At 37.0% G+C, this 26,022-nt stretch overlaps 1 protein-coding gene across 10 annotated transcripts in view; it reads left to right on the forward strand.

Moving 5' to 3' along the window:
* Positions 1–26,022, forward strand: part of LOC131437950 (hepatic leukemia factor) — a 421,032-nt gene that overhangs the window by 261,533 nt on the left and 133,477 nt on the right. Inside the window, exon 1 of one of the 10 annotated variants that reach the window (XM_058607653.1) lies at positions 296–323. The exons of 8 other annotated variants lie outside the window; for them this stretch is intronic. In XM_058607653.1, coding sequence (XP_058463636.1) covers positions 302–323 — 22 coding nt within the window. In that variant the 5' untranslated portion in view covers positions 296–301. Of the gene's footprint in view, positions 1–295; positions 324–3,206; positions 12,130–26,022 lie in introns of those variants that run through there. One more of the 10 variants, XR_009230849.1, reaches the window with a different exon arrangement.

A 26,022-nucleotide genomic window follows, 5' to 3' on the forward strand; every position in this document is an offset into this window, starting at 1 on the left:
GAAATTTTTGTGTTACATTCTTGGATGTGATTTACCAAGAAAAAAAAATCTGTTAATGGAACGTAATTCAAAACATTGATGATGGAAAAGTCAATAAAAAAAGTTTCGCTTTTCGTAATTAAAAAACCTAATTGGTTTAGAATTGAATCCTTCATTGGGTATTCTTTCTGTTGAAGGCTGACTAGAAGTTTATAGAAATAATTAGTTTCAGTTGGTTGCTGACCAGAAAACGTAGAAAGAAGTGAATTGTTAAAATGGTGACTAATTTACGTTTCTATACAATCCCATCAATCCCACACAAATGAAAATTATGAATTTTACAGGTAACATAATTCTACAAACGATACAATTTAAAACTACTTAACTTGTCAAGTGACACCATACTCCATTCGTACATCATCTGTTGTTTTTTAATTTTATTCGATTACAAGCCAAAGATGAACTCAAGATGGAATAGTCAATGATTTGTCATGTACCACCCATATAGGATCTTTTGATGAACTCGATTCACCGTCAGTCGCAGTTCAATGATTAGTTGAATCGAAACAATAAACGTCCAGTCGCTCCATGCGCCGTAACTATGATAATCGTGTTCAAATATGCTATGATAATTGTGTTCAAATATGCATCAACTAGCCTAATATTTAATTAGTGTAAGACGGTTTAATTCTCTTTAGAAGCAATCATATCAAAAAATCTTCCTTTTCTATATGGTAAACCATTTGTTTTGCACGGATGAAGAGACCAACAAATCGAAGCAGAACCGATATTCTAAAAAGACGTCTTGCATGCACTTTCTGCAAATCGTTGTAACTCGGTGGCTGGAACTCGATAGGGTACACAAGAAAAGCTACATATTGAAAGTAAAGTTGAAGAAAACTTGCCTAAAATGAAAATTAAAAAAATCTAGTTTAAAAACTTTAACTTTAGACCAACACTATTAGTACGATTGTTGCTTTGATATAAAGTGTTGGATTTGAGTTTTGGTTAAAAATATACAAACAAAAATGTGGAATGTATATTTATTCAGCTATTTTTGTTATATTTTAGTTTTTGTAAAAGCACTGAGCTTTTTCATTTAGTGCAAAGTTTTTTTTAGAGTATCAAATCGGTTTCCTATAAATTCGAATTAGTTTCTCTATGCGTGCAAAACAAATGGTTTGCCATTCTGAAGACGTGTTCGAATCGTATCAAGCCGACCCTGATTTTGTCTACTATTCTGAGCTGTTTGATGCCACTAAATTTGCTGGTGATTTCGGAGCATGGTGTTTCACTAAAAATGTCTATTCATTTTATGCTGAGAAACTTGTGAAGTCATCAAACAAACCAGAATAATCGTTATAGCTCTCTAAAAGAAATCCCTAATAAATTATTTATTAAAAATTATAATTTAAAAATTGTTGAAAAATTTTGATATTTTCTAGAGAAGAAGAAATTTTTAGTGAATTTAGTTGAAATCCAAGAAGAAGTTAAATTTTGTGCGATATCCATTGAAATTTTGGATTATAAAATGTACAAACTTAGTAAAATAGTTATTTATCGTTTGGTATGCATTAGAAATATACTTTTCGAAACCGGAGACAAGGGCATAATAAGGTTAGCTTTAACTATTTCCTTCAGATCGGGAAGACAAATCATATAACGAGTATTTTGCAGCAGTGGAACATTTTTTAACATAAACTGATTTTCGATAAAGAACTTACTCTGCAAACGTTGAATCGTTCAACGGTCTTCGAAAGTTTGTTTCATCGTTCAATTTCTTATGACGAAAACAGTGGCTGATATTTCAAGTCTCTAAGGAGTCTTTTGTAAAAAAAATCAGTTTTTATTAAGTTTCATTGATGCTCGGTCGCGAAAATTTACAAAGCTAAACAAACTTGTAAAATTCCTTAGAATTAGTTTTAAAAAAATGCATCGGTAGTGTATAACAGAATTACATGGAATCTATAACAAAAAAAATTATGACAGCTGAGAATAGAACCGAGAATCATTAGATCACAAAGTACATACGTTTATCGAGTGAGCTACAGAAGCAAATATTATAATATTAGCAAATATTTATACATAAATAGTGCATATGAAATTATGCAGTGGCATTTTGGCTGGTCGTGCAAAAGCGGCAAGTGATCAAAATAAGATTTATTCAATTAAAAACTGCATTACAAGAGAGCGTTTTCAAGCAATTTATTGAAAACAAATGTAACATTCATATGAAAATGAAATGTTCTAAAATTTATATTTCAACGAATTTTAACTTATGTCCAATTGCAGATCTGATATTTCACTTCGGAATCAATTCGTAAACTATCATTGCTTCGCTGAAGAAGTCTGATATCGCTTCGACTACTACAACTTTTCAAGAACAGTTGGAAAGTTGTCTGTGTACTGGAATTTCAGAGTCTGCTCTGAAGTTAAATGAATTATTATTTTTAGAAGCAACGAATGACCTAAAAAGTCACTTTCTATTGCAAAAAGCAAACATACTCGTATTTGTTATCAGTTGTTAAACGTTTTCGAACTCATTATAAACCGCTATACGCTAATGAGTCGAAGATGACGTGCTTTGTGTAAACCAGTAGTTCCTTAACTTTTTTGATCGAATGCCCATTTTGAATACATTATTACAAGGATAAGTTTTTTAATATTACCATTTAATTCTGTTATAACTTATAACAGAATTAAATGGTAATATTAAAAAATTTATCCTTGTAAAATCATTCTGTTCAAACACTCGAACGTAAAGTTAATACATTATTAGTTTTAGTGTTCACCAAGGCGACCGATTTACACCCAAACCTCCGTTTACGTACACTTTTTACGTTACCTGCTTTTACGTAACTCTTTACGAACCAAATCTAAAATAACGTGAACTGTTTTCAAGAATCTTTTTTGCATACAATGAAAACGTATTTGATATTATATGGAAACCACTACAATATAGATATTTTTAGAACGGGTTTGAAGAGTACATTCCGATGTTTGGAGGTTATTAATATCAAAAACCTAAAAAATATGGGTATTTTGGGAACAGATTTGATGTGAAGGTACCGAAAAAACGATGTTTTTAAGATGGCGACTTGCGGTTTATTAATATTCCTTTGAAACCCTTTTTATTTCCGGAATGGATTTGAAAAGTCCAGCAGCTGGAAAATGATGTTTGAGGTCGTTACGAAATCCAAGATTGCGATTTCCGGTATATTGATATTCCTTGAGAACAATCCTTACAATATTTTTCGGAAGTTACGTGGGTTTTTTATGCGGATTTCCGAAGTTATCCATATTGTTAGGGTTCTCAAAGAACATGAATAAGCCGGAAGTCGCCATTTTTGATTTTGGAACTACCTCAAACATAGTTTTTTTTGGCTCCTACACATCAAGTCGCCATCTCGAATTTCAGATCGTTCTAAAACATTGTTTTTCGGTACCTACACATCAAATCCGTTACGGAAATACCCATAAGGAATGATAATAAACCTGAAGTCATAATTAAGAATTTTTGACGACCCCGAAATTAGTTTTCCGACTCTTAGTCATTAAATCCATTCCAAAAATATCCATATGATTAGATTTTCAAACGTTCACTGCCCAAACTTATTCTTCGAAGTAAATTCTCAATAATGTAAACTTTTTTTTTCGAAACTCCGTTTAGTTTGTAAATGGAGATTTCGGTGTAACACTTTTTTCGACCATAATTGATTTCAATGGCAGAAAAGGTAATGCTCATGATTTGGATCCTTTTGTTCATAAAATTAAGAATTTTTTTATGATTCTATGAGAAGATAAAATGATTAGTCCAGTTTTTTTCCAATCATTAAAATGGTAACGTATTTCGTTCCGTGTAGATTACTATCATAATTTCTATATCAACATATTCTACAAGAAAAAAATAATTTAGGCATAATTCAATGGTCGAGAAATACGAAATTATGATCACTTGAATACGTCTTACTTTACTATGGATCGCCATTTCATAATTTACTCTGTGCAAGAATGGGCAGAATTTAATCGTATCTATTGTTGTATTTATGTCAGCAACGTATTTCTGTATCTCTACCATTGAAAGTATGTTCAGAAATTGATTATAAAATTTTTCAGTAATATGAGATAACCACAAATAACTCAGAATTGCAATTTTCTGAATTGTTTGGTATAAACGAGCATTAGGGTGAAATTCAGTGCCAACACGACGCGCGATGTTGATCTGTCAGGCCGTGTGCCATCGAACGGAATAGGTGAAAGTCAGAAGGGACGAGATCTGTGGAATACGGCGGGTGGGGCAAGACTTCCCATTTCAGTGTTTCCAGGTACTTTTTGACCACTTTTGCGACGTGAGGCCGACCATTGTCGTGTTGAATGCGCGACTAAGGCGCATCAGTTGCGTTCGGTAGCGATCTCCTGTGATGGTTTCATTCGGTTAAAAGAGCTCGTAGTAAATCACACCGAGCTGATCCCACCAAATACAAATTATAACCTTGGCGCCGTGAATATTCGGTTTTGCCTTCGACGAAGTAGCATGCCCGGGCTTTCGCAATGATTTTCTGCGTTTACGATTATCGTATCGAACCCACTTTTTATCACCGGTTACGATTCGATGTAAAAACCCCTTACGGTTTTGTCTTTGAAGCAGTTTCTCACATACATATATAATAGATTAGATGTAATAGACGGCGCTCGATGTCCCTCGGTTTCAACTCGTACGGCACCCAGTTTCCTTCTTTCTGAATCATGCCCAGGGCCTTGAGACGTTTTGAAATGGTTTGCCGACTCACTCCCAACGATTCGGCAAGCTCTTCTTGGGTTTGGCATGAATCTTCATCAAGCAATGCTGCTAGTTGTTCATCTTTGAAGGTTTTTTCTCTTTCACCGCCATGTTTGACTTCGACATCGAAATCACCATTTTTAAAACGTTGAAACCACTCCCGACACGTTATTTTACTCAGAGCAGCATCACTGAAAGTTTCTGAAAGTATTCGATGCGCTTCAGCTGCATTTTTTTCGAATTGTAACAGAAAAGTAAAACTTCCCGCAAATGGCGAGAATTGGGCACATAAACAGACATTTTCGAGCGTGAATAATACGAAAACAAGAACAACTGTCACTGAAACGGCGATGACAATTCGTTAGGCACTGTATACACTCACTTTAAAGGCATTATCATCTAGGGTAAGGGCTCTCTATTTCATCTCATTTGTAAGGACGTCGCCTTCAAACCCCGATTTAGCCACTAAAATCACTGTAACTATTCCATATTACTGCTTCATTCGCCTTGCTCTACGTTGAGAATTGATTCACATTTCTTGAAAATTCAAATAATATTTATAAAACAGCTAAAAACACTAATGATGTTTTCACTACTCTGCTCCTAATTTCATCTCAATGGATTTTTATCCATCCTATCGTTGATCTTTTATTCATCCTATAAATTAGCAATGGCGACAGCAATCAAAACAAAATATTCCACTATTACTATCTCACCCGCATACGCATGGCTGCCAGATGGCTGACGAAACGCTGCCAGCTGGAAAAATATGGCTGGGCAGACATTCTGGTGACCGACTGCCTCACCGCTGCCAGATATACAACTCAAACGATACAACCGTACCCACCAGAATTTTTCCACATTATTATTATTGGTAAAAAATTTACACGTTGAATTATCTAATTATTGGGGCACGGTGATCGAAAGAATTATCTTTTAACATTACTTTATTAGTGAAAACAGATAGAACAGATATTGACTTTCTATGCAAAGTAATTCATATTTTCTATGAAAATATCTGGCAACTCTGTGCACAGCCGATGAAACACACACACACACACACACACACACACACACACACACACACACACACACACACACACACACACACACACACACTTCACAGCGTTATGTTGGCGTATAGCGGAATGAAACCAGTGCTGCTAGATTTGCCACAATGGTTATTTCATTAGTATTTAACACGTTCTTTCTGGTAATATGCGAAGCTGAAACAGTTTTATTGAAATATTAATATCAATAATATAATTAAACTAATGTCACGGATACCAAAAACATACTTTTTTAAGATAATTTGAAGAAGATAAACAATTTTTGTTTTGTAACATTATGAGATAACTTGGCAACTTTGCGAAACCACATGAGATGAAAACAAAGCGCAATCAAGTGAACGAAGTGAAAAATTTTCATCTCATATTTTTGAAGACTTTTATTGCTTGTCGGGTAATTTTTTAAGTTTTTAATCGTTAACTAAACAAGTGGCTAGTGATTCTCTGCGGAGAAAACAGAGCTGGTCGTCTTTCACGAAAGCATGATCCCGCGCAGCTTCAGCTTCATATGATGGGAAGAATGATCCAACAGGTTTTGACTTTCAAATACCTTGGGGTGTGGTTTGATTCCAAATGCACGTGGGGAGGACATATTAGGTTTCTGATAACAAAATGCCAACAAAGAGTAAATTTTCTTCGAACAATAACAGGATCTTGGTGGGGTGCTCATTCGGAAGATCTAATAAAATTGTATTAGACATCGATACTTTCAGTGATGGAATATGGATGCGTTTGCTTTCGTTCCGCTGCAAACTCTCATATTATCAAATTAGAGCGAATTCAATATCGTTGTTTGCGAATTGCTTTAGGGTGCATGCATTCGACACATACAATAAGTCTTGAAGTTCTGGCGGGAGTTCTTCCATTGAAAGATCGTTTTTGGGAGCTTTCATCGCGACTGCTAATAAGATGTGAGGTACTGAATCCCCTGGTTATTAATAACTTCGAAAGGCTAGTTGAGCTTCAATCTCAAACAAGATTCATGAGAGTATATTTTAACCATATGTCACAGCAAATCAACCCTTCAAGATATATTCCTATCCGTGTCAGCATCCTAAATGTCCCTGACTCAACTTTATTTTTCGACACATCCATACAGCGCGAAGTGCGTGGAATCCCGGAACACCTACGCTCGTTGGAAATCCCAATAATATTTACAAGTAAGTTCGGGCATATTGACTCTGCGAAAATCTTTTACACGGACGGATCACGAATTGAAGAGGCTACTGGGTTTGATATATTCAACGATAATGTTTCGGTCTCATTTAAGCTTCAAGAACCTGCATCTGTTTATATAGCAGAGTTAGCAGCAGTTCATTATAGTTTGAGTGTAATCGTCACATTACCTCCAAACCATTATTTTCTTTTCACAGATAGTCTGAGTGCAATTAAAGCTATTCGCTCAAACGCTGCTTGCAAAAATGAACCTTTTTTCTTGGGCAAAATAAAACAGTGCCTGAACGTCATATTGAATAATAATTATCAAATCACAATAGTTTGGGTACCGGCTCATTGCTCCATTCCAGGCAATGAAAGAGCCGATATTTTAGCCAAACGTGGTGCTATTGAGGGTGAAATTTATGAGAGACCGATTGCTTTCAACGAATTCTATAGCGCGTCTCGCCAAAGAACACTTGCCAGCTGGCAAGCTTCTTGGGATAAAGATGATCTGGGTCGGTGGATGCACTCAATTATTCCTAATATATCGACAAAGGCATGGTTCAGGGGACTGGATGTGAGTAGAGATTTCATTCGTGTGATGTCCAGACTCATGTCCAATCACTACACGTTAGATGCACATCTCCTTCGAATTGGACTTTCCGAGACTAATCATTGTGCTTGCGGCGAAGGTTACCGCGATATTGACCATGTTGTTTGGACATGCGTGGAGTTTCATGATGTCAGATCCCAACTAATAAATTCCTTGCGTACCCAAGGTATACTATCCAATGTTCCAGTTCGCGACATTCTTGCTTGTCGTGACCTTCCATACATGAAACTTCTTTATCATTTCATTAAATCCATTGGAGTTCCAATTTAAATTTTATTTTATGTTAGACTGTTTTCTCTTCCATGAGTTCAACCAATAGCCAACTATAGGATATTGAATATAAGTGGTGAACTGATACAAACAATCCTGAAATAGTTATAAGATCATGTACAAAATAAATGTATTTTATTTAATGTAATTTAAAATAGCAACTCGCTTGATAAAAACAGTGTTTAGATTAACTAATGAGTACCAACATACTAATATGATATTCGAAATGTATTAGGTTTAAACTACTATGTATTGTGGATGCCACGGCGAAGAAAAACTTATGTATATTGCCTATGAAATAAACGTATTTATGAAAAAAAAAGTGGCAAGTGAACATAACTAATTATGAAGTCATCCAGCATTCAATGGTAGTGTAATTGTGCGAAATAGTTATCATGTTTTGAGACGAATCGATTAGTAGATATTCAGAAACATGACGAACTGTAAATCTTGAGACGAAAATGTGTCCTAAATTGAAAAGTGAGTTTATTTTATATGAAAAAAACGATCACCGAAGAATTTAATACCATTTCTTTCAATAGGAAAGTGTGACAATAGATTTTCAAATCATTTTAAAACATTTCACAGTTTGCTTCCGGTAGGTTGTAAAATATTATTCATGTTCAAAGTTATGAGGTGAAGAGATGAGATGGAAATAGGAGCTCAGATGAAATAGAGAGCCGTTGCCCTATGTATTTTGACGGAAAACAACGGAAGCAAAGTTGTACACCTGATATTAAAATTGATCATTGGTTATATTAGTTGATCTGGGCAGCCAGCTACCGAGAAAAATATTAATTTATTGTTTGAAATATTAATATCAAGTGTTTTTTTTTACTATGTATTCAATATACCGATATATGTCATTAACTTTGTAATATTCACGGATTTGCGCAAAAGTTGATTTTTATCATTCAATTTATAATCCTGAAAGACAATCAATAACATGGAAGAAGAAAACATTTCAAATAAAACTTTTCTCCGAAGCTAGACGGAAATTGATAGGTTGAATGAAGAGATAATTTAGTAAAATAGAGTGATCAGAAGTGAAACATTGAAAATACCTGAAAAAGAAATTCCTGCAATTGGCGCCTTTTACGACATGGAAGCAGGAACCCAGTGGATCTATTCTTGGTTCATTTTTTCCGCCGGATTCCACACGGCATCTAGGCTGGTACTGTCCGGAGAGAGCTAATAGGTACTATCAATCTCCTAGTGGACTCCAGCTCCTAATAATAAAACCTCTACCTCCAGCAGGCATAAAACTTACATTTAAAAAAGTTCCGAAAATAGTTTTAAAGATTTCTGTTGCATAATACTACTACATTGATACACTACATTTAAATTTAAGTTAGTGAAAATCTATTCAATCATATGTGAGAAAGTAAAGTTAGCTCCATTTTATCATATTGTATTATTATTGCCGGTACTTCCGGAACCGAAAGCTGGATATCGGTATAGTGACATTTGGTTCATTCAACCATATACTAATATGACCTACACATTTTTTTACGATTCTCTATGACGATTTGAATTTTGGGAAAAATGTATAGGTAGTCGGACTTGGATAAAATTTAGCAAATCATTTATGGTTTATTTGGTAACCGAGTCTCATGGTCTGCAAACTATAGAAAGTCACTAGCCAATATAAAGAGGTAGCTTATCAACAAAGTAATCGTGAAATTGACGTTTTCATACTGAGCACCCTATCTCCGGAATCTCAGGGGTTTGAACCGAATGAAAATTGGGATATTCTTATGGCATCTTAAGAATTTCCATCTCCGAGAAAAGTAAGTGACATTTTTTGTGCATATCACCCTGTAATTCCGGAACTGGAACTGGAGACCTTTTATACCTTTGTGAAAATCGGTTAAGCCATCTCCAAGAAAAGTGAGTGACAATATTTGTCACACACACACAGACATTTGCTCAGCTCGTCGAGCTGAGTCGAATGGTATATGACATTCGATCCTCCGGGCCTCGGTTCAAAAGTCGGTTTTCGCAGTGATTGTATAGCCTTTCTATATGAGAAAGGCAAAACTGATTAATATTCGAATAAGTTTTTTTTTGTGGAATTACAACTGGTTTGTTGTTTATCTAGTTTGTGAATTGCGTATGATTTCGGTATATGAAACTGATATACACTGCTATTTGCTTCAGATACAACAATTTAACAAATGTGTTTTTACCCTTCCCAAAAGTTACCCACGAAAATACAAAAATACGAGTTTTGTGTTATAAATTGAAAATATTTGGTTTCATTTGATGTTTTGACATGTTATACGTCGGACGTTATCACCATTTTATTCATCGTTTTATGGAAAATTCAATTATTCCAACATTTTTGTAGCAATTCTACAAGTAAAGCACTAAAAGTTTGCAAAATCTAGACCATCAATGAACTAGTAACACGTGCGATTATCGATACTCGGAAGTGTAGAAAAATCATGTCAGTTCTATTCGTATTCACGCCATCCAGTTCGGTCTCTGACATTACCCATCCGTCTTTTGTAAAATTTGGTCGAATTTCAATTTTCAATCTAATAGAATGGGACTGGTTCCCGCTACTTGAAAACGCTCTGCGTTCATGATTCTTATTCATATTCGATGAATATGATAAAATACTAAAGTGGAAAAGATTCTCACCATTTTCCATCCTATTAATCATCAGAACTCTTGGATTGCTTTTGTTTCCAGTTGCTTCCGACTTGTTCCCCTATTGATTAGCATATCCGCTTGCATCCGTTTCTTCAACGGTCATATGCATTATTCGCAGTGGCAGGCAGGTCAGAAAAATGGCGAAAAATTCCAGCTTTGCTGCCGTCAGTTCGTGTGGGTGCCGGAGAAGTATGGAATACATCTCGGGTGATTGGAATAACAACTTTTCCACAGCGCGGGGCCAGTGACTAAAACAAATCTGCATCTTGCTAAAGCACAAACTACCTTCGTACGTACCTTCGGTTCGGTTCAGCATACTTACCGGTGCGCTCAGCCTAGCGTGCAGGAACTGCTGTACAACCTTTTAGTTTAGATTGAACGCCCCAGGACCAGTTTCCGATTAGGGCGACACCGGAACGCCGGACGACGCTGGGGGGTGGGGGAATAAAAAAAAGACGCCCGGTGTATTACGTTTCCCGAAGGTGTTGATTGCCGGCGACAAAATTAGTCGCCGGTTGGATGAGGTATGTGTGTGTGTGTTCGAGTGCTTTTGTTGGGATTTATATGAATAATAAGATATGGAGAACTGTTCGGAACTGGCACTTAGGGAATTGTATGGAAATGCATTGAAAGGAAGCTGGCTTGATTGGAGACAACATATTTCTGTTTACTGTTTTTTTTTTGTCTTGCTGAATATGAAAATTTCTCAGTCGGATGCGGATGGAAATTCAGCTATTCGGAAAGTCACAATAGCACACTCACCTAAGTTCAGCTCGCCTACCTGCGTACCAAACCACCATCCCTAGTCGTGTTTCCTTGATCGGTCGAAAACGGTCCCCTCTCCAGCATTGATCTAATCAATCAAAATCGATGGCTATCCGTTGAAGTGATTGGGTATTCGAATGAATGAGAAAGCAAGTGTAATATTAAGAAACGTCCGTCTGCACGGAATGTTTGGTGGTTTCACCATCATCATGACATGCAATCCAGCTGCATTGCCCTGGAATTTGGAGCTCTGGTGAAAGATATCCAGCACGTGGCACGTGAACCTAAATTTCATTTGATTAATCGACTTCGGTTGGTTCCAACGAATGTGTTCCCGAAACCCGACGGTATTTATCTGCCCTTGGGGAATCGCGTTTGCCCCTGATTAAATGAAATCATAAGGTATCGTTTCTTCTGGTTTGCTTTGATTTTTAGATTGTTTAATGTTCTAATTATGTTAATGAATTGATGAGAATATTTTTGAAAAGTTGAAAACTTGTTTTTTTGCTTTGCAGTAGCGGTATATTTAATTGACAAACAAAAATGGATAGTTAAAAAAAAGTTTGTACGATCATCGGAAGCCTCTGTCAATATTTTAGCCTACAGTTCTGAAACTCAATTGTGTCATTTCTCTTTTCTATTTCAGGTAACTATATTTTACAGCTTGAATACTGTGTTACTAGCTAACGAAGTTTGTGTTGATACTAACAGATTAGCTAGCCAGTCATTCTATTAAACACCATATCCACACTTTAAAAAAAACTACCCACAATTTGTAACATAAACATCTAATCGAATCGTTTTCACTACATGCGGCCTTGTGCTTCACGAAATCGAAGGTAAGTGCCGTTCTGCGGCTGTTTTTTCTTCTTTTTCTTGCATTTTGTTTTCTTTTTCGCTGGTAAATATTGTTGACATTTAACGTTGACTTGGCTTGGCTTCGGGTCAGCCCGGTCGGTGCGTGCGTGTCAGTAGAATCTATTATACTACGGTGTTCGTGACAAACACTCGCCCGGAACCTATGCCTATAAGGATTCCGTACAACAGCCAAATACCGGTTCTAGCGGGTGGAACCACCCAACAGCAATTGCAGTTTAGGCGATCTATTTCTTCACATTTTCCACCTGTTTATAATCGACCGGGAAAGAATGCGAGCAAGCAACACCACCGGCTAGATAAGCCAATTGTCACATCCTCGATGGCCACTGTGGTGACGGGGATCAGTGGAAAATTAAAGGGAAAATAGCAGGAATAGCAAAGCAAAGAGGCATCGTGAGTAATGCAACACCACTCAGTGCCTGCTGCAAAAGCCGTGGCATGTGTCTTGATAAATCCAATTAGTGAGAACGATTGTGAAGTGTGTGGTTTCCGTGAGCCGCGGGGAGAGAGTGGAGGGATATCGGCTAAAACAATCCTTCCCGTGTAGGCCACACAAGGCCGTTACACCAGCTGGCGACAGTGAACTGGTTCCTTAGCATCGAATGCAATGATTCACCGTCCAGTAATGCCGTGAAGCCCCCGAGCATATTGGGGGAAATTTGTTTCCCCTAAGAAAAGTTACTTCTTTTAATTTAATTTTCTCCCAAATAAAAGGATGAAAAATACATATAGTAAAGTGATAATTGAACGTTTTTCAATACGAAAAAAGTTAAGTTAGTTTGAACCCAAACCGGGTCCGCTAAAAAATAAAAATCGTTGAACCAGTTTTAAATGTTGTCATTCTTCAAACTTTGTTCTTTGGTGGCAAAAAATTTCCCAACGAAAAACTTGAATTCTCTTGACTGCCCTCAGTGATGCCAAGGTGGAAGAAAGACAATGAAAATGTTTTTTAATTCATATGAAATTTTCCAAGAAGCCTAGAATCGTTATTCGAAATTCGAAAATTTTTGTTAATTTTTTTTGTCCATATAAAATGAATGGCGAAAAGACGATGTTTTATATCTAGAGTTTTAAATGGGTAGGAAACGGCTGGAACTGTTCATTACAAGATACAATTCCAAAGTTCCGCAGGGGCTTTCTAAACTGCGCGGATCCTAGTGTCGTCATCTGTCTGTAATTTCCATGTTTTGCCTTTCTCATATAGAAAGGCTTACAATCACTGCAAAAACGGACTTTTGAACCGAGGCCTGATAAGACTCGGAGAATCATCCGAATTTTCCAGCCATTTTCACCCTGTAGATAGATAAAAGTATTTCAAAGGTCTGTATGTTTTTGGTTTTGTCAAATTATTTAAATTTTCCATCGAAAATTACCTAAGACCAGCCGCGCGCATGGTACTTGAACGATGGCCTTAAATTCAAATGTAGTGTATAAATGTAGTAGTTAGGAGTGTATCGAAAAGTAGTTAGCAACATTGATTATTGAATAAAAAAGCGAAAAAATAACATATTTTGACATCAGTTTTCGATATATTGTAGAAAAATTACATTTTTATGCAGTTCACTGATTATATTGAAGAAAATCCTAGTTTCTGTGAAACGCTCGCACTTTGGACTTGACATTCTTCATTAAATTCTGCACAGTTACTTTTGTGACTTTTCTGGTGGCAGCTGTCCAGTTTTTTTAACTCCTGCATGTTTTGGGACACTGTACCTTCCTTCCGAAAGTGCCGCTTGACAATTGCCCAATACCTTTCAATTGGCCGAAGATCCGAGTAGTTCGGTGGGCTGATGTCCTTTTCCACGAATTGTACATTATTTTTTGACAACCACTGTAGAACGGAGTTGGCGTAGTGGGCTGAAGCCAAATCCGGCCAGAAGAGAGGAGGAGATTTATGCTTTCCGTACAGTGGCAGCATTCTCTTCTTCAAACATTCTTCCTCGTACACCTTGGCGTTAATTGTGCCCTTTGTGAAGAAAATCGACGACCGCAAACCACAGGTACAAATTGCTTGCCAGACCAACATCTTCTGCCCTAACTTTTCCATCGCCACCGTGATGTCAGCGTCCTCCAGGTCCGGGTACACCGATTTCGTATAATATTGCGGTCCGGGCAGCGCTCGCGAGTCTTCCTTGGCATAGGTTTCGTCGTCGATCAGGATGCATCCGTCTTTATTCTGTAGAATCCGGTTATACAGTTTTCGCGCTCTTGTTTTGGCCTGAACTTGCTGTACCAGGGATTTTTTGGCACCTTCTGTTTTTTGTACGTTTTTAGGAAGTTCCAAATTTTGATCCGTTGAATCATCCCGATGCTGATGTTGAACTGCTTGGCCAAATCCCGCGTCGACACCGATGGGTTTTTCCTGATGTACTCAACCACTTTTAAGTCCCGGCCGGGCTGGCTGGAATTCGTTTTCCTACCGGATCGGGGCAAATCCTGCATGGAAAGGGTCTTACCGTACTTCTCGACGGAGGGGACGGGTATAGCGTGATGGGTAAGTCGATGCCTTTCACGCAGCCTGCCTGGGTTCGATTTCCAACCCCGCACATAGGGTCAGAAAGTTTTTCTGTCCCGAAGAGGTGAATGACATTAATGTTAAAATCTCTATAATAGAAACAAAAAAAAAACTTCTCGATAATATTTTTGATACTTAAGCCATTTCAGAGTAATAACTGTTTGAATGTTGCTAGCTACTTATCGATACACTCCTGATTGTTTTCTTTTTGGTTGAGACATTTTTCTTATTTTTTTAGGATCATAATTTCGCTAAATTATTGTGACGCGCTCTGAATAGGAATAATGTAATTTTCTGCGGTATGGTTCCTGAGAGCCAGAGCAAAGATATTGCATCAGATTTCATAACAATTCATTGAATTAAGGTCGAGTAATCCCCGAAATAACATGACAACTCTTCTAATCAGATGAGTGTTGGTACAATAGCCCTATTCACAGTGCAAAATAAATCCAAACCTCATTCCATCTGTCAAATTTTGAAATGAGTTGTAATTTTAGTAAAATATAACAGCTTGATCTGGAATGATTTTTGAAACGTTAAATGTTAACCAAAAGTTGAAATCTTGACAAACTGTGGATGTGTGTGTGCGTGTGTGTGTGCGTGCGTGTGCGTGTGTGTGTAACAAAAATATGCACTGACTTTTCTCAGAGATGGCTTAACCGATTTTCACAAATTTAGATAAACTTAGATTCGAACGAAAGTTGTTACAGTCCCATAGCCTGCTATTGAATTTCATCCCGATCCGACTTTCGGCTCCGGAGATATAGGATTAAATGTACCAAAGAAATGGAAAAAATATGCACTCACTTTTTTCAGAGATGGCTGAACCGATTTTCACACACTACGATTCAAATTAAAGGTCTCATGGTCTCATAGCCTGCTATTGAATTTCATTTGGATCCGACTTCCGGTTCCGGAGTTACATGATAAAATGTGGAAATTAGGAAAAAAGTTTGCACTCAATTTTCTCTGAAACGACTCAACCGATTTTTACAAACTAAGATTCAAATGAAAGGTCTTATAGTTTTCCAAAAACTTGTAGAACATTTTATTAGGATCCGACTTCCGGTTCCAGAACTAAAGCGTGATAGGTAGAAAATTACCAATTTCATTGGTATTTTTCACGAACTATGGTCAAAAACAGGTTCAAATCCCATAAAACGGTCTGATAAATTCTTCTAGTTTGCAGAACATATTAGTTTATGGGTATAAAAACTTAATTCGGCACTACAGGTCCCCCCTTTTCCTGTTCCGGAAGCACCGAAAATGGTGAAGGAAAACTCCAAAAACAGAACTCACTTCGATTTTTCTGCGATGCTTGAACCGATTCTTGATTTGAATTAAAGCTCATATTATCTTTAAACCTACTGTAAAATTTTATCCGGATCCGACTTCCAGTTCCGCAGTTACAGGGCGATGAGTGTCAAAGTTTTCAAATCGCCATATAAAATGACAATATGTACCACACCGGTACATATTGTCATTCTATATGGCGATAAAGAAAAAACATCCATGCAGTGAAGAACTCATTGTGTGTGAGAATGCCGTCGCAAGTAGAAAGTGACAACTTCTGGTAGCTTTTCTTTTGCCGGTTCGGATAGTAAATGGTAAAAGACATTTATCACTACTTTCCGACATACCAGAGACTTGGGTGATTCGCATTGTTCAGATGCCTAAGCCCAACTCCTCTGGTAGAAGGTAAAAGTTGAGTTACTAGAAGATTTCTGCTTGCTTAAATGACCCTCTGACACGTCTCACTTTTCCGTTCTATATTTTCACATCCTTGCTCTCCCTTGAGTACTATCATTCTATAATTTTCATTGTCTGTTTCTACAAAAAAAAAGATCTCTGGTTAGGAGAATATCGCAAAAAGAAAAAAGAAATATTGACTACTAAACTGAGTCGTTGAAAAAGAAAAAGTGTACCACACCGAAAGAAGAAGAAAACACAAAACAAATGATTCGTGCTTTGTTTTGTTTCGTACACGCATTGAAGAAATCGAAACGGTTACGGATGTCTGCTACCGGTGTGTAATATTGGTAAAAGACGGTGCTGCGGTTGATAAAAATTTTAGTTATTTTATGACAAGTGCGACCGAAAGAATAAACAAATGTCAATGAATTCAATTTTTTTAGAAAAAAAATTTGAAATTTTCGCATCTGGTAGTGCAGTAATACCGTGCCGGTGGTGTAATAATGTCAATAATAATAAAAGTGATAATCCTACTACATGTTTTATGCTGCTGATTCATGCTGTTTAGCTTGACTTACATATGCAAAAGTAACAGTAACGCAGGTTCGCTTCATTTGTTAGATTTCGTTTAATTGGTTTTATCGAAATAGAGCATGAGATAGTAAGTACATGTAGGTTTAACTGGGTTCAAAACTGTTCCAATGTTTAGGTCATATTTGTTGCTGGTAAACAAACCAACTTCGGCTGTACCGGTTATCTGAATCCGGTTTCGGAAGAATTGGAAATGGTGATTAAAAACTGCAAAAAGGGTCTCACTCACTCGAATTTCACAGTAATATTTTTGATGTTATGATTAATATGAAAAAGGCATCATTACACCAATAGATGGATTTAAATAGGTTTTTATTAAAAAGCAAACATCAGTGCGCATGTCACAGACACAGCATTCACAGGACAAATGGCAACAACACAAAAGAAAAACAAGGATTTGCTGCTCATTTTTAGCTCCAACAACTTGTCGGCTGAAAGTGGAAACTCAATCAACTTTTACCCTGTCCGTAGCATTTTCTCTCGCTCTGTAAATTGATTCCGGAGTCACGTTTGCAGTACACGCGATACACGTGACCCATCGGTGCTATCCGTGAAGGATATCATTTGTCGGGAGGAAATTATTTCTTGTTATTTATAAGCGATATGAAACGTTCTAAGATTTCGATATCCCATTCAACATCTCGTCAAATCCAATGGAACGCAACTAATTAAGTCCCTTACTTTGGTTTCATTGCTCGGGGGGAAGAGCATTGTGCGGTTGAAGGCCATCACGTGCACTTTTCTCCATCGAACTCACTGAACCTTTTCACTTTGCCCAAAATATAAAAAAAAAACGCATAAATGATTGAAACCCACCGCAGTTCGCCGTAAAAATGTTAATCTCAGTCACTATCGACGGTAACCGCACAGACCGCCGTCGGCTTAAACTCTTACTTCCATGGGTTTGGAACAGATGAAATTCATCATCATCATCATCATCATCTGGACGAGTTTGGGTTTTATTTGTGCGTTTGTTACAGAGTGCGGTCAGTCATTTCACTTTTACGCACATTTTTTTACTGGCTTGTCCTAACACCTGAAAAGATACAGTTTAAAATTTAAAATTTAATGCACCAGCAGAAACGATTCTTTTTTCGCGGTCCGAAGCACGACCACGCGTGCGAGTCTGTCCGCTGAAGTACGCGCTGTGAATTCGAGTAGATTTGGTTGGTTACTTTGAAACATTGTTCGATCATGAAAATCAATGATGCTCAGCTCAACTTAAAGACAACAATCCCATGGTTGACCCTAAGTCCATTTCTACCAGTACAAATGATCTACCGACTCAAGCCGCTCAAGCTCACAAGTGATCACCGTTGATTAACATTTTTATCGATTTTCTTTGTTCGATCCGCAGACCTGTCCGGCTTGTCTCCGAATTTTGTTTTTTTTTTCTTCTTTCTATGGAGGCTTGTCATGTTTTTGGACCACGCATTTTTGCGCAATTAATGTGCGTGTGCGTGCATGTATCAGTGATGTCAGTGTCGTTGTGCCACCAGTGCGTGAATATACGCGTACAGACATTTGGCACGCACTTTCTTTTCCGCGATCGCGATCCCCAGTTCCCCGCTGCTGTTTCTCCCATCGGTACCACGGTCAGTTACTCTCACTTTTTGGATACTTATTTGCTCTGGATCTGTGTGCTGTCGTTGGCCGAAAGATTAGTACTGCTGCGCTGCTACTTCTGAAAGAAAATAAGAAAGAAAAAAAAAACACTTTGTTGCTATGCGTGAGATACCGCGAGATTCGATATGCGTTGTTGCTACATGCGTGCAGTAATTGCCTTTTCAATCGACAAATTATATCGAATAACTGATTGAAGGAAATGATAAAGTCGGTTGAGGCTGGAAAACGCTAGTTCATTAAAGCTGGAACTGGAATAAATAAAACATTTAAAAATAATACAATTTGTATTTTGTCAAACATGATAAATTTTATTTTAGATCCCCTCTTGCTAGGAAAACTTATTCACTGTACCTCTCATTCTCCCGAAGTACACAAATTACCTGTGTCCAGTTTTATGGTAATCCGATGCCTTGTGACGGAATTTTTTTTAGGGGCATGCAGTGTCCCTTGAGAAAATTTTGGAAATCGCACCTTAACTCATTTGGACATTTTTTAGCTAATCATACTTATCAATCCGTAAATGAGTTTGGTCATCAACTAAACAGACCAAAAAAGATCGGAATAAGGTTCAACATCAACCATCTGGAGTTGAGAAATTTTGATGACCCGTTATTCTACAACTTACAAAACCTGAGTTTCGAAAGAGTTTTACGATCAGGTTTGAAAATTTGATTTTTTTTAAAGTTTCGATGTATTTGAATGAGAATATAAATTTTTAACATTTATCACCTTGTGATTCTGGAACCGGAAGGCGGATTTGGGTGAAATTCAGGAATTCTGTATGGGACCGAAATACCTTTGATTTCAACTCTCCTCATCAATACTCTCTCCATACCACAGCAGTTTCAACGAGCAAACGCGAGAGAGGATTTCCGCAGATCAACTTAACAATTATTCCGCAAAGAGCTTTTCTTCTACTAAAAAAAGTTTCATAGCTGTTATTATCAGAGCTTAAAATTGTCACGCATTCTTAATGCAAGAATACAATTCAACAGCCTCATATTTGTTTGTTTTTAACTGCCTCGAAGCTTTTCTGTCTCATTGAAGTAAAAAAGAGTATCAATGCCAATGTCACTTTTGTCACATGTTTCCCTATAACAAGACGAACTCAAAATAACGTCAGGTAGAATCAGTCGAATTTCAATTCAATATATTAAAAATCGGGTTTCATTTGATTATAAAGAATGTCTTAAATATGATAAATCGAAGTAATTACACTCCAGAACCTCTTTGGAAACTATAGATACGTGCTCCATCAGGTTAAAATCATTGTGTGTCGTTTTCTGTTATTATCGGTTCTCGAAGCTTCGGTAGAATATCGACACAGCACAGTATACGATTTTCACCGAAAACCGGAAATGCAGGGGTGAATGAAAATAAAAAACACACACACAATTTTGAAAGCACTTTTCCATTTATGTCGTTGACTGGACATGAATTTCGTTCTCATGATTTACAAACGGAGCTAAGAGCGATATTTATTTCTCGTTATTTTGGATAAATTTGAGTCAATGAAAACGACTGTTAATAACTTTTGGCTACTATAATGAATTCATGGACCCAAATGGTAAAGTTCGTAAACGTAAAAAGTTCTATGAGGAAAATTTGTTTCAAATATGGTAGCTGCTCTAAAATTTATTTCATATATAGTCAAAAATTGTTAGTATTCTATAAAAATAAAACCTAAATAAAAGTGATTTAAAACTTCTATTTTATCCTAAAATATATATTTTTAAACAATGAAAAATTTAACGACTTCAATACTTTCTTCTTGAAACATAGTGGAGGTACTACAACATCTTCGTGTCCCTTAGGAAAAAGTGACAGAAAACCCCTGATATTCTGTCCATAATAGGAAAATAAATCATAATCAGAAAAAGTTCATTCCGTTATCACTCTTGAAAAAATAAGTTCAAGAGCGAAAGAATAGGTACAGAGCACGAAGACTAGTGTTTGTTGTCTGATGAACAGAGGAGATGTTTGGATATGGGATACCGGTGGGTAGGCGGCTAGGATTTAGACCGTGTTCGATGTACGCTTTACCATACCCGATCAGATGCACATAACAAAATCATAACACAAGTATATCAACAGTTGATATGTACATATAACAATTTGTATTATTCTGAGATATTTAACGAATGAAAACGGTTGAAAGTTAAAACTTATGATAACAATATAATAACAAAATCAGTTATGATGTTTTATTTTGATTTGCAAGACTCATGATGAAGTTCATTAATTGAGAAAATGAGTTCTTCCGTAGCTTTATATCGAAATATAATAATCAGAATTTCAAAAAACTAAAAGAAGAAATCAGACCACTAAATAAATTATTCATTTGATAACAAAAATCAACAAAAATTCAACAATTTTGGGTTGAAACGACTCTAAAAATTGGCTGTATATAGTTTTTCTGTGTTAAATTAGCTATCTAATTTTTTACAACTATTGTTATAAATTTCTGCTTTCGGACTTCTGTAGTTATATCAAATTCAATAATAATTGTGATACAAACGTTTAAAAATCTGTTACGATTTTGTTCCCGCTAAAGTCTTATTTGTTATGATTTTTGTTATTTTAACAGCTTACCAGCCAGAAATATTTCAAAATTTGTTTCAAAATATTTCTGAAATAGATTACTCAGGTTGTTATAATTCTGTTATTACCATCTGATCGGGTACTCAGTCGTGTATTAGAGCTGTGTCTATCCCAATGGTAGCGCGTATGCACGGAATGCATAAGAACACAGGTTCGAGTCCTGTCTCTGAGCGTATCTTTTTCCAAAAAATCATCTTTTTTGTGAGTTTCTCATTCATTTCGCTATATGTTTCCACTCGTTCATTGCAAAAACTAGTCAAGAGATTTTCTAAAAAAAAACTCAGTGATTTAAAATATCACTTCCCAGATTTTCATTCATGGCACAAACGTACACAAAACTCTGAACCTTGAAGTTCACGCGTGATTTTTTTTATATCAACGAAACTTGATGACAAATTTTCACCCACAGAAATATCACTAGAGAGGTAATCGAAAGGAAGAAGAGTCTCCGATGATATTTGGATGCTGCATTCCCACTACGTTTTAGTTCGACACCGAAGTGATTCGTGCAAGATTCAATTATTATATTTTCATCAATAAAAAAAAACCTCTACTGAATAAATTCGCTACTGAGAAAGGACGACTGCGATATTTTCGATACACGTAGGTTGGTCAATATGAACAACAATATTTTTTTCCACATTCCAAATAGTATTTATAACTACAAAAAGATGTTATAATTCCAGCTGGCTCCAGGCACTGCACTATTTAGATTAAAACTCAATAAAACGCTATTTAGCATGAATTTGATTTATAGAAGTAATAGGAGCGCAGCATTTTCCATGTCCCGAATACACAGCATGCGCATCATTTGAATGACGTGTTTGAATTGGCGTTTCGATAACCGGCGCTCTTGTTACTTCTGCGGGTGATATATAAGCTAAATTGGGTAATATTATTTATCAGCTGCATAAGCTGCTTTATGATTGGGTTTTTATTCATGTTTTAACTATCACTATAATCTATTATTAATCACAGCACTTGCTGTTTTTATTGATGACTATTGATCCACTTATCATCAAATTTAAAGACCTGAAAAATTAGCACTTATTTTCATCTCAACCACCCAACGCGCACTGAATGTTTCCAGAAAGGCTCAGGTTTTGTTTATCGAATCGAATTTATTCATCATGTATACTGCAAATAGTTGAGATATAATTGCTAAGAAAATTTATTTTCTAAAATTCTTCTTTTAGAGATATATTCAATGTGCAAACTTTTTTTCTTAAATACAGGGTGATTTTTTAAGAGCTTGAGAACTTTTTTAAACAATAAAACGCATAAAATTTGCAAAATCTCATCGGTTCTTTATTTTAAACGTTAGATTGGTACATGACATTTACTTTTTGAAGATAATTTCATTTAAATGTTGACCGCGGCTGCGTCTTAGGTGGTCCATTCGGAAAATCCGCTTTTTTATCGACAAATTTTGTTCAGCGATGAGGCTCATTTCTGGTTGAATGGCTACGTGAATAAGCAAAATTGCCGCATTTGGAGTGAAGAGCAACCAGAAGCCGTTCAAGAACTGCCCATGCATCCCGAAAAATGCACTGTTTGGTGTGGTTTGTACGCTGGTGGAATCATTGGACCGTATTTTTTCAAAGATGCTGTTGGACGCAACGTTACAGTGAATGGCGATCGCTATCGTTCGATGCTAACAAACTTTTTGTTGCCAAAAATGGAAGAACTGAACTTGGTTGACATGTGGTTTCAACAAGATGGCGCTACATGCCACACAGCTCGCGATTCTATGGCCATTTTGAGGGAAAACTTCGGAGAACAATTCATCTCAAGAAATGGACCGGTAAGTTGGCCACCAAGATCATGCGATTTGACGCCTTTAGACTATTTTTTGTGGGGCTACGTCAAGTCTAAAGTCTACAGAAATGAGCCAGTAACTATTCCAGCTTTGGAAGACAACATTTCCGAAGAAATTCGGGCTATTCCGGCCGAAATGCTCGAAAAAGTTGCCCAAAATTGGACTTTCCGAATGGACCACCTAAGACGCAGCCGCGGTCAACATTTAAATGAAATTATCTTCAAAAAGTAAATGTCATGTACCAATCTAACGTTTAAAATAAAGAACCGATGAGATTTTGCAAATTTTATGCGTTTTATTGTTTAAAAAAGTTCTCAAGCTCTTAAAAAATCACCCTGTATCATCGAGAAGAATGTTCGCTAGTGAACTTTTGACAACTGATTTTCTGTCATGTGCGATAAGTTTCAGTGAGCATCACGTTTTTCAAAAAATCAGTGGTGAACTTTTCTTCAGTGAGTTTTCTAATATATGAGTTACACCTGCTAGCCGAGTACTAGACAAGTAAAAATTATATTGAAAACAACTTTCATCGGTGTACTTTTATCGGTGTATCAGACTTAGAACTAAAAACTGGAAAACTGAGATTAAATAGAATTTAATGGAATTGTCAAATATTTTGCTTATCGGTTTGTGTTGAACCACGAGGTGGCATTAGCAGCTCAGCATAAACTGCACTAATGCACAGATGAGTCGTAGACAAAACGTAGAACATAGTCATGTACAATATACACAAACCAGTTACCTATGTAGAGCGAAGTCGCTTTTCAGAGGGGCACGCATCTCTTGGGGCCCAACCCAGCAAAAAATGGTCATTCAGCCAATATCCCTAAATGACTACGATCTGTTGGCGGTCAAATAGTGGTCATTAGTTTTTTGTTTGACAGTTCGATGCAAGAAAACTCAAGACTGCTAATACACAGTGCAGTCGAAGACGAAACGTGAAACAAGAAAATGTTTTTGCTCGGTGTACACAGAATTCAACATTTCGTTTTTCATAAATTTTTCAAGTCGAGTGATATTTATTTCTTAGTAACAGTTTCTATAACCTACGTAGGCTAATTATCAACTTAGTCAACTTAGTAGTACTATACCCAATTGAAGACCGATTTGAAGAAGGTTGATGATTGAGATAGCGGTAGTTAAAATTTGCGAAAAAAAGACCAGATCGTAATATTTAAATAATAGTTAAATCAGAGACTAAATGTAAATGCTTCTAAAATGTATGGATTAAGTTGCTTAGGCATTTAATATAACCACAGTAGATATTGGAAAAAAGTACATCCATTTCTCGCGCATGTCGCTGTCAGTGTCTCCGTACGGAAAATCCGCAGATCACAAAATTACAATATTGAAATTGTTGTTTCACGCCCTGTTTTTTTTTACTAAAATATTGTTGATTTCACCAACCTATCTGATGATTTTGTCATAACTATTCAGGTAAATGAAATTGCTGTATTCAAATGTCATCCTCTTCATTTCACCAGGAATGTTTCATATTGAAAATTTTTAATGGCAAATGAACGTCATTTTTTTTATTTATTATTACAATATATTTTTAGGCACACTGCTTAAGCTCTAAGATGCCAAGGTTATTTTCTAATCTTAATTAACGACTAACTTAAAACTAGAATAATATCATTAGACTATGTCATCTCCGGTTCTCGAAAATCCAGCTTTCAGCTGGCGATCGGCAGTGGTCGATGAATTGAATATAGCACGAGTCTTCCAGATGGCGTTGGTAAATATCTATGCTGGCCGCATCCTTCGGTCCGTGTGGGTCCGCTGGAAACACCCCCTGGCTACGAAGGCCCGGCGGGTGGCCCGCATACTGGTTTTCTACTGGAGCGGTCTTCCTTGGGCGGTGATGGTGATGTTACGGAAGAGAAAGAAAAAGAAAGTAAATATTGTGGAAACGGGGTAAAAAGGGGATGTGGGAACAAAATGTCTGAAAACGAGGGAGATCGAATTAGTTGCCATCGAGATGGTGAAGAGACAGGGAAGGGGGAACGAGAAAGTTAGTGACAAAAAAAAAGATCTTGTTAGTTCCAATGAAGATGGTGGACAGGGACGGGGATCGAGAGAATCGGGCGGATGTTAGTGTCGAACCTGTAGGTGGAGATTATACTTTCTGAGCGAGGAATAACACATTACACTTGTATATCAATGTGTTTAAGGTACTGGTATATAAGAAGCATATATAAACTATCCCGACTCGCCAACACACCCCGAACCGGAACCTCAGGCGGTCTACCTCGGGCCCTAAGGGATTCCAGTAGCTTCGACCTGGCGTCACGATACTCTACGCATGACCACACGACATGCTCGATGTCCTGATAACCCTCGCCACAGGTGCAGAGACCGCTCTCCGCGAGCCCAACACGCCGGAGATGTGCGTTGAAACTGTAGTGATTTGACATGAGCCGCGATCTAACACGAATGAAATCGCGACTCATGTTCATCCTCCTGAACCAAGGTTTCATCAATACCATAGGGATAATGGAATGTAGCCATCGTCCCAGTTCGCCATTGCTCCATGAAGTTTGCCAACTTTCGAGAGTTTTCTGACGAGAGATACTGAAAAATTCATTGAAGCAGATTGGTCTTTCATAAATATCACCTTCTAATGCGCCCACCTTAGCCAATGAGTCTGCCTTTTCATTGCCTGGAATGGAACAATGCGAAGGGACCCAGACTAACGATATTGAATAAGACCGTTCAGATAAAGTTCTCAAATGTTCCCGTATTTTCCCCAGGAAATATGGGGGATACTTTCCTGGCTTTATTGCCCGGAGAGCTTCTATTGAGCTTAGACTGTCCGTGACAATGAAGTAATGGTCTTTGGGCAAGGTTTCAATGATCTCGAGGGTGTACTGAATAGCAGATAATTCTGCGACGTAAACTGAAACCGGCTCATTGAGTTTGTACGAAGCGGTGATGTTCTGATTGAACGTAGTTACGTAGCGGCCGTTTCATGTAAGAGAAAATATGCAGCAGAACATAAGAGTTAAT

The sequence above is a fragment of the Malaya genurostris genome, chromosome 3 (genome assembly GCF_030247185.1).
Source record: "Malaya genurostris strain Urasoe2022 chromosome 3, Malgen_1.1, whole genome shotgun sequence".
NCBI lineage: Eukaryota > Metazoa > Arthropoda > Insecta > Diptera > Culicidae > Malaya > Malaya genurostris.